General features: G+C 41.0%; 1 protein-coding gene across 9 annotated transcripts in view; it reads right to left on the reverse strand.

The window, feature by feature from the left end:
- Positions 1-11,881: 11,881 nt before the first annotated feature.
- ANKIB1 (ankyrin repeat and IBR domain containing 1) overlaps positions 11,882-15,472 on the reverse strand; it is a 123,828-nt gene continuing 120,237 nt past the window's right edge. For 7 of the 9 annotated variants that reach the window (XM_084858865.1, XM_084858860.1, XM_084858861.1 and 4 more), the window contains 2 exons: positions 14,276-14,409; positions 12,781-13,940 (listed from right to left, as the gene is read on the reverse strand). In XM_084858865.1, coding sequence (XP_084714991.1) covers positions 13,188-13,940; positions 14,276-14,409 — 887 coding nt within the window. In that variant the 3' untranslated portion in view covers positions 12,781-13,187. Of the gene's footprint in view, positions 12,006-12,411; positions 12,602-12,780; positions 13,941-14,275; positions 14,410-15,472 lie in introns of those variants that run through there. The other 2 variants (XM_084858869.1, XM_084858868.1) reach the window with 2 other exon arrangements.

Genomic DNA, 15,472 nt, shown 5'->3' on the forward strand with positions numbered 1-15,472 from the left:
ACCCAGAGGGCCTGAGTTCAGGGTTGAGATTTTGCTTCAGTTTCTTAGTATATTTATCTGAAGGTGTAACTGGAATGTACTTAACCAAGATGCAGAGTAATCTACCAGTGAGCTTTCATGGAGACATACTATACATCAGATACGAACATCCTGGTGGGGATTCTACAGAAGTCACAGGCTCAGTGAAATAACTTGCAGAGGAAGATCCTTTACCTAACAGTAATCAGGAATGTACTGGTGAAGAGTCATCCCGAGACCTTGCAGGATTTCCAGCAAAAATAAGAAGAGCAAAGTCTTCTCCGACGCATGGTAGACATCCTGGTAGACATCCAAGAAGTACATGATCATCACATAAAAGACACTAACATATGGTAACCCTTTGTGAAGAAGAAAGTTCATATTCAGACAAAACTGTCTGCAGAGGTAAGGGGCAGCAGTTTTCCCCCAGTGTGCATAGGAAAGAGCTGGTATAACGTCAGTAAATGTTGCATTGTTGGTTGGACATGGAATGTATGTAATTGCAGGTCCAAGATCAGATACCTTTTGCTTGTCTCCCCCTCAGATTCAGATTGGCAGTCCAAGGTAATAGAGAGAACATCTAAAACAGATTTTGGTAAACTTTACTGAACAACATAAAAAGATAGAAAACAATACACTCAGACTATTCTAAATAATAATTCTTCAAAGATAATACTTTGGATTGGGTCCAGACTTACTCACAGAGTGGATCCGTTGACATCAATGGGACTTTAGTCACCACTAACTTAAGTCCCATTGATTTCAATGGGTTTGAGTATGGCTAAGCTGGATCCATCCCAATATATTGTCAATAGACAATAAAGACATACTAGGTAATGGGTTGTCAATCTGACTGGGGTAGGGTTGAGAGACTGTGGTAGCAAGAAAGTAATGATCCACACTGCAGGAATACTACCATGTGTGTACAAGCAGCATAGGAAATAGTGATATCCACTTTCAACTCTCGTACGCAGAGAGGTCCTGAATCTACTGCACATGGGTAATTCATCCTGTATTCCATCAGTATCTCTCTCTGTAATAGTTGCCCAGTCAACAAGTAACAGAGTATTTCATGCACTGTATGCTATAATTAAGTACTTTTCCAGCTGCACTGGCTGCCAGTCCATGTGTGGGCCCGACTCAAAGTGCTGGTATTAACATTCAGAGCCCTAAATGGCTTGTGGCCAGGTTATCTGAAGGATCACCTCCTCCCATGTGTACCTTCCCAGACCCTAAGATCATCATCGGGAGTCCTTTTCCGAGAGCTCCAGCCAAAGGAAGTGAGGTGGGTGGCTACCAGGAAGAAGGTGTTTTCTGCTGTGGAACCCCAGCTGTGGAATGAGCTCCCTAGAGATTTGCTTGGTGCCTACATTGTATTCCTTTTGGTGCCAGATGAAGACCTTTTTATTTTCCCAGCATTTTAGCACTCTAGTCTTTTAGCACTGCTGTTTTAAAACTGTATTTTAAATATCTGCACTGCTGCTAAGTTTTATCCTGGTTGTACTTTTATATTGTAGTTTTAAGCTTTCATATTTTATAGTTTTATACTTCATTGTTTTAATTTTTGTGAACCACCCAGAGAGCTTCAGCTATTGGGCAGTATAGAAATGAAATCTATAATTAAAAATGTTTAAAACTGTAAGTATATTAGCTGGATACAGATTCATTTCCTTATTTAAATTTATTATACCAGAAGCCTTGATTAATTAGAGGTGTTTTTAATACCTGAGATTTTTAAACAAGGAATACTGGTTTTGGAACTTCCAAACTCATATTCAGGAATATTGGGACAGCAATATAAGTGTTAATAACATTCTTTAAATAAACAAAAATCCTGGCACTACGCTTAATCCATTTATCTGTTAAATTGTATTTTGCCCTCTTCTCAACAACTCACATTAAAAAAAGTTTGCTTATCATACAAATAGGGTCTAGTCATCACTATCTCCTAGAGAGGAAGGGTTTGAGAAGGTGGGAGGGGAACAAGGGAGAGCAGGGCCTGGAGGCATTAGCAGAGATAGGGAATATGTCCCCCCCCCCAGATGTTGGACTGAGCTGATGGGAGGTTGAATCCAACAACATCTGGAAGTCCACATTGCCAATCCCTGCTAAAGGGATTGGCATGGACTGACCTGACATCAGCCAACAAATTTGTTGGCTCTGGGAATATGGGATCGCTGTCTTTCCTGATATGCTGCAAGGACAGAAAATGAAACTGCCATTGTGCATTATGGGAAGAAAGGGAGCATCACCCATTTACTTTGACAACAAAGGGGCACATTCCTTATGATGCTGCCCTGGGCTGCATTGCAAGGGTGGGGAATGAAACTATCACAGCGCAGGAAGACAGACGGCATCATTCAGTTGCCTTGGCAATGCATGGTTGTGGTCCCTTCCCCTGCCTTGTACACAATGGGCGTACATTTTCATCTTTGTCCATGCCCCAGTAATTCAAACATCACTGGATTTAATGTCCCTCCAGCCACAATTTTGGCTCAGCTCTATTCAAAACACCTCCTTCCTATTGACAATTTTTCCTAAAGTGTTTAAACTTTCAGGATCCTGGCTGGCAAGTAATTTTGAACAAGGATCACACTTTGAATTCAACAATGGCTGAAAGACTGCTCTGATCACCGATTCACTCCCTCATAAAAAAGACACAGGCAAAAGACCTCTTTAACTTCCTGTTCATGAGAGTTGGTAGCAACAGTGGCTTTGGAGAGTACTCTTATACATCTTGGCCACTTACTCCCATTTGCCTTCACCCTGGCTTGCTCACAGAAGTGAGTAGCTGAGGACCATTGGAAAAGTACAGTGGCAAGGCTTCTGCTGCTTTTCACCCTAGAGGGAAATGAAGAATGCAAGGTCTCAACCCAGGAGAAAGTGGCTGAGGTACATAATATTTGAGAGAAGTACCCCGTGGGGACAGGGGGCTGTGTCGTGTCAGATTATACCACAAGTCCTCAACTCCCTATGCTTCTTCCATGAAAATTAATGGATTGAATAACTCATGGAGCCATTGCAGTGGCTCCATTGTTGCCTTCTGGGTAGCTTCCAAATCCCTAGATTTCCTCATGAAAATATCTCTCATATTGACAATTCAGCTGGGTTACACTGTTGGTATGATGGGCATATTCATCTAGTGATAAGTATAGTTGAATTATCACAGTTTTTATTAATGCCAGATGCAATATGGCAGGCTCCAAATTTGTTCCATCATGGCAGGATTTGCTAGCTTACCCCGTGCTGGAATTATGGAGTGGGGGCTGTGTCCCCTACCTTTTGTGATGCCACCCTTTAGCTACTGTTTTAGAAGTTTCCAGGAGCACCCCCCCCCCCGTTATTTGTGTATTTTATTATACAAAAATATATTTGTATTTGATTATACAGAAATAAACAATTACAATTTTCAACAAAATCATTCCATCCCCCCCCCCCCCCGCATAGTCTGTCAGGTTAGTCATTAATGCCAATCCCCTTATTTAATCCAACAGTTCTTTAAAGGTGCTGTAATCAGGAGCTTCCAGTGTTTTGCATATAAAATTCATTACTAAATAAGATGTCAGTTATCTACTTTTTTGTTGTATGTTAATATTAGTACAAGTCAGCAAAAAGAATAACAGATCTAATTGAACAGAATATCCCAGAATTATTTTATTAGTATTCTAATACCCTCCCTCCTTTTGCTAATGAACATTTCTGCCAAATATGAAAATAACCCCCACTTCTTTTTTGGCATTTCTAACAAACAAGGTGGATTGTGAGAACTATTTATCTTATTTATGATTACAAGAGTTACATACCATCTCATCGTTACTTTGAAACAGTTCTTTCACATGTTTATATTTAGACAAAAATAACTTGCATTGATACATTGTTTCCTATATCTTGTTCAAGATATAGAATATGTTTAGATAACAGCTTTAAATTAATTTCTCACATTTTTGGAATGCTACATCAGTTGGGGTATGTCATGCCTCATCACTGTGTCCTTCAAAAGAGACCTAAAGCAGCCTCCCTCAGCCTCCTGCTGTGGGAATTCTAGTTGTAGTCTAACACATCTTGAGGGCATCAAGCTGAAGAAGGTTGACCTAAAGACACATTTGTTTTCCATTGCTTTCTCGTAAAAGGATTGTATTATGTTGCTGGATATATGATGTGATTTTATTTATAATTGTTGCATTTTAGTGTTTTATTGGGCTAAATGTGTTACTTCACGTGTTTAATTATTATAATATTGGTTTTTGAAATTTATCTTTATGCTCCAAGAGTTTCATATTTAAAGTTATGTTTTGGTGGATTTTTACTTTAATGCTTATGCTGTTGCCATTTCTAGCAGCCTTTGGTTTGGATTCAGACTAAATTAGTTTCAATTAGTTCCCTTTTAATCAGTGGCACTTATCAGGGATAACTTGTTCCATTAATATTAATGAGACTTAGGTTCAACTGATTTAGTCTGGATCCAACCCTATATTTTTGAATAATAAAAAACAATACTACTTCATCTTAATCTCAAATTATTAGAAACTCTGTAACTTGGAAGTGGCTTCTCTTTTTACTGGAAAAGGAAATAACAAAGAGACCCATCTTTCTGCTACACAAAGATAAAGAACTGTCTAGAGAGATAAAGTGATGAGAAATAATGATCACATTAGAACAATAGTTGGCAACAAGTGTACTTTTTGGTCATCATTAGAACCCTTCATTAAGTTTGGTAAAGATGTGCACTTCAGATGAATGGGTGGCCCACATCTCAGAGCAGATAAATTCTCATCTTCATCTACATTCTTCTCTGCTTACAATTCAAGGATGTGTACAAGTAGCCCAGTCATATACTCTGATCAGCTGTTTGGTGGGCAAAGAAGAGCAAAAACTAAATCTAGTCTCCTGCTCCCCATCCTGAACCACTGACTGGTGATATTCTGAACACCTAGCTGGGGCTAAAACCTGCAGTCCCAACCACTGGATCTGACTGGAAAACTTGTGCACATAAACAGCAGTTTTCTCACATGATTTTCTATCCTGGTTCATAGCTAGAGTGGACAGAGGTCTCATCACTCAGTGACCTGCATTTCAATATGTAAACTGCTTCTCTTGAAAACCATCATGTTTGACAGGTGGCACATGATATGAAAATGTTGACTTGTGTTTGATCTGTGATGGTTACTCCATACATGGATCACTTTTGATATCCCAGCAATCAGGAAATGACTATGCAGGAGTGAACTCACCTTAAGTATATTGTAATGACAGGACTGAAATGATTAGACTTGTCAGTTGGTTGTGGAGACAAACACCACAGCTGGACTGGACTTTTTTTTGCCTTTACTCTCCCTTTTTCTCTATTATTTTTCATTTCAAATAATTGGGTTGTTAGAGAATAGTTAAAACTGAGAATGTTTCATGCTTGCGCAAGCATGAAAAAGACTGGTTGCTACCTGTAACTGTAGTTCTTTGAGTGGTCATCCATTCACACTTATGGGCTCTGAGCCTGCACGGAGCCTCGATTCAGGAAACTTCTATAGCTGAGGAGTTTGGATGGGAACTCTCCTCCGCACTGTCTCATGTCCCCAGTGGGTTCCTGCCTATTCCCTCAGTTCCTTGAGACTGACGTTATGGCCTCAGAACTGAAACATAAACCATACTGATACGGTCCAACTGAGTTGGTCTGCTAAAACATTGTCTCTGCTGGCCAGGTGTGTTGCCACCAGACCTATCCAATGAGGTAGGCACCAATGAAAAATCCTTAGTGGTAGGGGCCAAAGGAGTGATCTTGTGCCCTCTTCCTAGTTCAGGTACGCAATGACAGTTGTATTGTCCCATGTGACCTGGACTAGTCTTCCCATTAGATCCAGTTCCAATGCCTGCAGAGATTTCCATACAGCCCTGAGCTCTAACAAGTTGATGTGATGCTCTGCCTCCATGGCTGACCACTGACCGTGGATGGTGAGATCTGAGCAGTGAGCTTCCCATCCCGAGAGCTAGGTGTCTGTAGTCACTACTTGGGATGGTGAGGGCTGCAGGAACCACATCCCCTCTGACAGGTTGCCTGGATGTAGGGAGTCCTTTGCATCAGTTGGGAGATGGAGGGCTTCTTGGTCCATACTGAATCGTAGAATAGTCATAGATTATTATCATACACTGAGAGCCAGTGTAGTGTAGTGGTGAGAGTGACGGACTGGGAGCCGGGAGATCCGGGTTCTAGTCCCCACTTGGCCATGGAAGCTCACTGGGTGACTTTGGGCCAGTCACAGACTCTCAGCCCAACCTACCTCACAGGGTTGTTGTTGTGAGGATACAACGGTGAGGAGGAGGATAATGTAAGCCGCCTTGAGTTCCTTGCGAGAGGGAGAAAGGCGGGGTATAAATGCAATAAATAAATGCAATAAATAAATAAATAGAATCATAGAATAGTAGGGTTGGAAGGGGCCTACAAGGCTAAAATTGTGTATGAACCAGTTTTTGTATGTTCTCATATTCAACTGGGCATATTGGACCACCAATGCTGTCACGGCCATTAGGCCTAACAGGCGCTGCACTTTTAATGCCAAGATGGTAGTGTGATAGCTTTGCTCTGCTGCCATTGAAGTCAGCACCTCCAGTTGGTCCTGAGGGAGGAATGTTCTGCCTGATCGGGAGTCTAGGTGCACCCCAATAAACTGCAAACTCTGGGTTGGCTGTAGATAAGACTTTCTGATGCTGATACAAAGTCCCAGATCTTGGAAGAGATCATAGGTCATCTCTATCAACCTGAGGAGACGGTCTTGTGTTGATGCCATTAACAACCAATTGTCGATGTACGGGTATATCTTGACCCCTTGCAGCCTGAGATGGGAGCATACCATGCATTTTGTGAATACTCTTGGTGCTGTTGAGAGGCTGAAGGGGAGTACATGGAATTGGTAGACATCTGGACCAATGGCAAAACGCAGAGAACGTTGATATGGTTCCGATATGGTGACGTGGAAGTAGGCATCTTTGAGGTTGATAGAGGCAAATCAATCTCCTTGGGCAAGGAGGGGTAGGATTGCCTCCAGAGAAACCATGCAGAACTTCCTGGGTAAGATATACAGGTTGAGTTCTCAAAGGTCCAGGATTGGCTGAAGCCCTCCATTCTCTTTCAGTACTGTGAAGTATCTTGAATAGAAACCGTCCTGAAGACCGATCTCAGTATGGAGATGATAGCTCCCTTCCCAAGAAATGTTTCAACTTCCTGGTGGGGAACAAGAGATGGGGCTGTAACTTTCATGGTATCAACAGGTGGGAGGGTATCAAACTCGATGCTGTAGCCCTCCTAAACAATGAAGAGCACCCAGGAGTCCTTTGTGATCTGATGTCAAGTTGGAAAGAACTAGGTCAGGCGAATTCCAAAAGTTGGGAGACAGCTGAAGGGCTGAAGGAGGAGGACATTCGAGTCAAAAATGGCACTTGCTGTTAGACTCTAGTTTGTGATGATAGCTGCGCAGCTTTGATGGTTGAGATGGCCTTATGGAGGCAGACTGCTGTAATTGATGCTGTTGTGAGGAGGCTAAACTGTTTTTGCTGGTACCTGGTGTAAGGCCTCAGCAGCTTTTGTTTTGGAGGCTGCTGAGGCAAGAAACCCACATGTTCTGCTGTGGTCCGGGCTTTCTGTACCAACTCCAACGTGTCATCGGTTTTAGCATTAAACAAGCCCAGTCCATCAAAGGGCAAATCCTCAATGCAGGCCCTTGTCTCTTGTGGAAATCCGGCAGTTCGAAGCCAGCCTTGGTGATACAAGGTGATGTATCAACAAGTACCTTCACATCACAGTCGACCTGGTGACGTGATGTATTAATTTGTTGCCTCGACAGTTTTAAACCCTCCATTCGAAACAGCTGTCCCAATTCTTTCTTTTCATTGGGAAGGTGATCTAGTAGGTGACCAACTTTTCTCCCAGAGCAGTAATTGATAACCAAACATCGCTGGAAATCTTAAGGCCCATTGCCGTAGATGAACAGTTCCTCCTTCCTAGCAGGTCTAGCCATCTCCCTTCTTTATCAGTAGGTGATGAATGGGCCCTGTGGCCTGGCATGGCCTTGTGCTGCCTCTACAGCCATTGGGTTAGGTGCTGGGTGTTTAAAAAGATACTCAGCGGACGACTCTTGTATGTGATAAACACTTTCCAGACAATTGGATATTGGGGGCATCGTAGATGGGCACTACCAAGATTGTTGGAATCCAATGCAGGGAGGACAGGGATAGCCACAGGGTGGACAGAGTCAGTGTTCATTGAATTAAATACTGAATCTTGGACTGTTGATGCCACCTGTCGGGTCTCCAATCCTAATGCTTGAGCCATTCTGAGAATCTGGCTGGCAAAATGGCCTAAGCTGTCAGACGGGGAGATGCCTTCTTTCGACCCGACCCGTGCATCTGGGGATGAAACAGAAAGGGGGCAGGAGGACTGTGATATCATGTCAGACTGGTAGTCCTCTGCAGCAGATAAAGGAGATTCTTGAGGTGGAGCTTGCAATGGATTCCCCATGTCTGTACTGAGTGGGCAAGTCAGTGTCCAACTGTGACAGAAGTTAGTGTATAGGCTGCGGTTGATTGACGGGCAGGGAAGGGAAACCCTGTGTTGATTGTGCCGGTAGTGACTGGGGTTGTGGTGGTTGTTTCTGTGGTGTAGCGTTGGTGGGTCTCAACACCATGGCTGATGGTTGCGCTTTGTATTGGTTGGCTCCACCATAAGTTGGGTCAGGTCAGTGAGGCAAGTGGTAATGTCCATAGTGTTCATCACGCTCTTCCATCCAGTCTCATAATCTCCTATATTGCCAGTCTCATGGTAGATAATCGTCCCATCTATGATGAGAGGTTTGAGCTCTCTCCCAGTATCGGATGTGCTCGTAAAAACTAGGGGCATGATGTGGCAACGGAATAGATCAATTCTGATTGTTGACATCGATCATATCCTATACTGTAATCATCCCTTTGATAAGGGTGCAGCGAGTGAAGGAATGGTGATGGGTCCCTAATCTTGCCTTCTGATGTGAAGGCGTTTGGTACTGTCTCTACTACTTGAGGTGGATTCACTGTATGAGTTGGTGAAAACATCATTGGTGAAAACAGGTGGGATGGTCGTCGGTACCAACAATGACAGCTGGCCAGGAGACATTGACAGGACAGTGGGTGGAGATGGTACTGACGGACACTGATGATCCCAAGACATCAGTGGGCCAAGATGTCAGACTTGAGAAGGGTGGCTCATCTCAAGTTGGAGTTGCGGGAGATTCTGCTGAGATGAAGGGCTGCATCCTGAGGAGTTTGGTTTGATTTCGGGACAGTCTGAGAGTCCAATGGGCATGCTCGATCCCAAGACATGGAGGTAGACTTTTCGCCCTTCTTTTTCTTCTACCTCTTTAGTTCAGACGAAAGTAGAACCGCCTTTTTTGAAGCTTCTGCTTTCTTTGAAAGCTTCTTAGCCAGCGCAAATACCAAAGATCTGCCTGGTGTGGGGGGATCTTGTGTACTTGGCGGAGTACAGTGTTGAGGGGATTGTGACCCCCAGTGACAGCATGATAGCTGCAATTTTAGACGCCATCTCTTTCGGTTTGTCAACTGCCTCCAGTATACGTTTCCAAAGAGCAGCTTTTAGGCAGTCCACCCAGTTTTTACAAGCTTGTTTGGAAAAAGCCTGATAATTCGAGCAGGCTTCCAACAACATGGCCTTCCCCAAGGCAATATAGGCAGAGAGAGTGCCCATCGGCAGCAGTTTCATCCCACAGTGGGAGCACTTTCTGAATGGGGCCCAAAGGCCCATATGCCTGTAAGGGCGATCACAGGATTGTGAAAATAAAAAGGAAATAATAAAAACGCAATAATAAAGACAGAATAATGATAGAAGAAAAGGAAAAGAATAAAACCTCAGCTTTTCAATAACAGTAATATCAGAAACAAATCTGACTGCAGAAGTTCCCAAACGAAGTCATCACATTGGCATCAGAAGAGAACTGAGGGAATAGGTGGGAACCCGCTGAGGATGTGCACACTGAGACAGGGAGGGCTCACATTAAAACTCCTGAGTTATAGAAGTTTCCTGAATCGAGGCTCTGTGCAGGCGCAGAGCCCATATGTGTGATGCATAGAGCCCATGAAGAAGAACTGCTGTTGAACCCATCTATTCTTGCAGAACACTGTGAGCTGCTATTTTCCTTCCACTTACGGTTCTTTGATCTAACCCAAGATTTGCTAAAGAGGCGTACAAGTAATGAACCAGAATGAAATTAGTTTAAGTAATAAATGTTTAATCAAAGAATTTTACATATTATTAACAGCGTTCATTTGGCCAAACATCTACATGGTTGTAATATCCTACTGTATATAAAGTGGGAATGTATCAAGTATAGACTATGAAAGTGCAAATAGCATTTTCAAGATTAGAGTATTTTTTTACATTATAAAATTAATTGGTTTACAAAATAGGCTTGCCAAACTTTCTTTCTGAATTGTAAATTCAATTACTGGGGTGGTCTTAAATCTTAAATAAGTACCAAGAAAATACAAATTTAATATGCTAAATTTCATGCTCAGAATAAAGTTAACACAGAAACAATGGAATATACTGCACAATCTAAACCAAGTTACAGAAAAACCAGAACCCACAAACTTCACTATCATCACAGAGAGCACTCGTACATATCTTCTCTTAGCTTTGCAAGACATCTTAATGCAATACACAAAATCTGTATGAAAATCATCCTGTTTGGAAATTATAACTCAAGGAAGCTGTATTATGTGCATCTCCGATTAATGTATAAGACCAATTAATGAGGACAAAATCTTCAAGACCTATTTTTGTTTAAGAGGATTTGATACCAGACAGTTGTTTAAATAGTTTTTTCCAAGGCTGGAAAAAGGGAATTCAACATCAATATTTTCAGGATAGGGCAATTAGAAGCCGAGCTAGTAAATGTAATGGATCTACAGAATACAGTAACAAAGCAGCAGACTATTCCTTCTAAAGAAACTTCCAGAAGAAACATTTTTTTAAATTTTGGAGTAAATAATTAATATGTTGTTATTTAGTATTATGAGCCACAGGGACTGTAAGATTCCAACAATAATCTTTAATTGAAAAAGAGTTAACACTTTTTCTTGTATCTTATGGTAATCAATATACATACAACCTTATTTGCCATCATAATACTTTACTATATACAATCAGTAGTGAGAAACCTTTATAACAGACATCAGATGATCTCTCATATCGTCAAACATAAAAATGGAGCATTTCACTTATTTTGCTTGTGTTATCCTAGGATTTGATTATATGCAAGCAAAATAGTAATTTAAACAATTTCTTCTAGTTAAAATTACGAACTGCATCACTGTAACCTACAATGAGATTTTAATGCTTTTAAGCCAACCTCAACAAGAATTTTCTTCACAGTAGGACATCACTAGGGAAGTTATGTTTTTCTTCTTTATACATGAAACAGCAACCACACACCAAACAAATATTGTGCAATTTAAAGAATACACAGTAGTGTTTTGCTATTTATATAAAATCTCTGAACACTTAGGGTACAATACTTCCCTGGATAGACACAACGTCTGCATACAGAGGGATCTGCGCACAGTTCTTCTAAAGCAGTCTTCCAGATGCATTGGACTGCAATTCCCGTGCTGGCCAGGGATGGTGAGCGTTCTAGTCCAACACACCTGGAGGGCGCCATGTTGGGGAAGGCTGTTCTGAAGAGTCCTACTTCTCCCCTCCCTCTCAGAGTGTGTGCATGGCAGAACACCACCAATCTGTGTGCACCTCCCTATTCCTGTTCTTCCCTCTCCATTCAATTAAGTTATGCAAGCTTGAACTCCCAGAATATGACTGAGTAGAGCAAGAGGGCTGGATGGGTACATGAGAGGCAGAAACATACCTTACATGCATGCTGGAGGTGGGAAACAGAGGGAGAAAAATAAGACTCAGTTGAGCTCTATGGAGATCCTTCTGTGTGTGGGCACTGCACCTGTATGGGGAAGGATTGTACCCTATGTAATTATTTACTGGAAAGGCAAGGCCATGAGTGGTTTTTATGGAGGTTTTTGCAATTCATAGCATAGTAAATTCCAGAACAGATAACTATTACTCATTTAACTGTGGCAACTATCTATTTGGGTTAGGCAAAGGCACAGTAACATGTTGCATGTAATATGTATTATTAAACCTTATGGGAATGCCTCTAACTTAAGGAAATTTCAAATATCTTTATTTTATAAAATGTTACCATTAAAACCAAGTGCACTATTAGTGCATAGAATGCATTGTTAATTATGAAAAACGAACTATGATTGCACTTCCATTAAAGTGTCTTTTTAATACAGCATATTTGCTGCTAATCAACTGTTTAAAATAACTGTTCTTAACAGAATTAGGCTTAATTAACTTAAGATACAGGTTCTGTTAATGCAGTCACCATGGCAATAAATGCCAGTTAAATTTGGAAAAACAATTCTTTCAAGTGGTCTTTCCATCACTAAGAATTACGGCTTGGCTTTACAAGAGCAATACTGCATACTTTTTGTGTTGAAGTTGGTTTGCTGTTCACAGTTTGGCACATCTGTACTGTAAATAGACATGAAAAATGAAAAAGTTTATTTTAATCAGAAAATAATATCTATTCCTTGGATTCTGAAGCAGCACTAAAGAGAAGTATAATATACCTCAATTCACACTGCTAGTTAGAGATTAGTTCAGGAAAGACTATGAAAAAAGCAAGGTATTAAAAAATATACCACTAAATCTTGTTTTGTTAAAAGACAATTTAATAGGGGAAAAACAGAGCAAATTTCTTAGGATCAATAATGCAAATGAGTCTCAGTAAGCCTTTAATCCATACTTTCAAGTTAAGGATCACCAGCCTAAGGCTAAATAGATGCTGCATTGTATTAGGAATGTGGAGTACAAACTATTCCTCTTTCTTCAAAGCAAGCAAGACACTTACTATCAAGTGTAATGGAAACTCCCTGAAAGGTTCACATAATCATCATAAAGAACTTCAAGGGAATTCCTATTTATTCCATCTCTACAACACCGGTAAAGAACTGAGCTCTGCTTACGTGGGCCAAAGTCTCCAGAATGCTAACTCCACATAGTGTACTGCTGGCCACTGCGGCTCCATTTTCAATTCCTGTATTCTAACTTTTTGTGATCACACCAAATGTACATGTTCAGTCCATTCAGTTGAGGTTGGAGATGTCTGACTTGAAATATCTCCTGAAGCATCAAGTTGGCTGGCTGCCTCCCCAGTACAGTTCCCGCTTTGTGGCACTGCTTCTCCTGTAATCATGTCCCCAGCAGCAGCACTTTCTTCTGTTTGGGTTCCTCTGCCTTCATTTTTTAGTGCATCCTCAAAAAGTGCATGCTCCTCCAGAGGATCCTGTGTTACATCGGGAAGTTGTGGTTGCTCCCCTGAGCCACCTTCAGTACTGGGTTGCTGTGAATTGTCATCTGTTTCTGTTGTTGCTGAAGGAATGAGTGCAATACTCTGAGGATTCATATCATGAAACCAGGCCATTATGTTTCCAAGAAGATTTTCATTTATATTTGGGTCTTGGCCACTTGAATCAGCTTCACTAGATGTTGAATACAAGCCACTTCTTGCATCACTGAAGGTATGAGAACTAAGGTGATCAGCTGAAAAGGGATCACTGTCTGCACTTAGTTTCATTAGACTGTCACCAAGTTCTAAAAGTTCAGAGCTACTGAGAGCAGCTCTTGGATTATCTATATTTATGGGACCAGAGTCTAACCTTGTAGGCAAAGAAGTACCTATTGCTCCTAAGGAAGCTTCATTAGTTAGAAAGTCTCTAGTTTCTTCATCGATAACCAAGCCAGATTCTTGCAACGATAATTGAATAGCAAGCAGGATGTTTGGGTCATCTTCATCCAAGGAACTCAGAGCCTATGAGAGATATTTAAATTAAGAAATGCTCTATATATACATTAGCCAATTTTGTCAAGCTGCTTCCAAGTTCATTTTCAAGACAAGCTGAGTTTGTATTGTTTATACATTTTTATAATGCTTAATCTGGGCTAATACTCTCTAGCTGTCAGACTGAACTCCAAAGTACGGTAACTTGGAGGTCATTCCCATACAAATTAATGGGATTTACTTCCAATTAAACCTCTTTCGAAGCAAGGTCTAAAAACCATTAACTCTAAACAGCCGTAACCAACTGACAGATATTGAAGGCAGACACGTACAAGGCAAAGAAACAGCATAGCAAAGGAATATACCTGCAGAGAATCCTGGTTTTCAGAGCGACTAACAGGAGTATAATCATGAAGAGAAGAGCTGTGAAGGATACTCATGGAAGCTGAACTCACCATGGAATTACCATGTCTTCTGTTACTACCACCTTCTTGGGTATCTGCTCAAAAACCAAGGGGGGAAAAAGTAAATAAACATTTAAAAACCAGTACAAAACATTTTCCTCTTATTTTACTGAGAAAACATGCTTCCTCCACTCAAGTCCAAATTTTTTTTAACTTCCTTCATCTGAGCCCAAATTCTGTCAGAGACCAATGAACTAAAATATATACACACACACATACTGAAAGGAAATGAGAACAGTCAAAGTACTTATGACTGACAAAGGATGTATTTTAAACATTTTTGGAGTGAACATTATTATTTAAATTTATTAGATGCCTTTCTCAGAAAAAGGCTCAAGGTGTCTTACAACCAGGATTAAAACATACAATTTAAAAAAAATTAAATCAGCTAAAAACAATTAATACGATAGAAATGCTTGATAAAACAGAATTAAGAAGCCCATCACATGCCATCAAATGCCTGGGAGTAGAGGAAATAATTAACCTAGTGCCAAAAAGATCACAAAGATGGTGCCAGGTGGACCACTCTGGGGAGGGCATTCCACGACTGAAAAGGCCCTGTCCCTTGTTGCCATCAGAGGAGGCACTTGGACGAGAACTCAGATGTTGATTCTCACATGTTTATCATTAGCTGAATACCCCAACATTTTGTCTGCAGTTTAAGATTAGGCCACCACCAGCGTTGTTGTTTTAGCAAAGTTTTAATGACCATCCATAATTATTTTTTGGTCTCTGTATTAAGATACAAACAGAAAATACAGGAAATGTGTACAGGCAAAAGTCAGTATTTAGTGTGACCTCCCTTGGCTCTAAGCACATCTTGAACTCTTTTGGGGAGACTGTCCTGAAGTTTTCTGAAGTAATCTTCTGGTATATTATACCAGGCTTCTTTCAACACTTCCCAGAGTTCTTTAGATGTACATTGTCTTTTATTTCTTTCTCTGTCCAGGTGATCCCATACTGCTTCTATAATATTCAGGTGTGGACTCTGTGGAGGCCAGTCCATGACTGTCAGTGTTTTATCATCTGTTTTCCTCGCTAAATATGATTTCACTGCATTAGCAGTGTGCTTGGGATCATTATCATGCTGAAAAATGA

This window comes from Heloderma suspectum, chromosome 5, assembly GCF_057233095.1.
Source record: "Heloderma suspectum isolate Gila_16-S chromosome 5, 16-S_ref, whole genome shotgun sequence".
Taxonomy (NCBI): Eukaryota; Metazoa; Chordata; class Lepidosauria; order Squamata; family Helodermatidae; genus Heloderma; species Heloderma suspectum.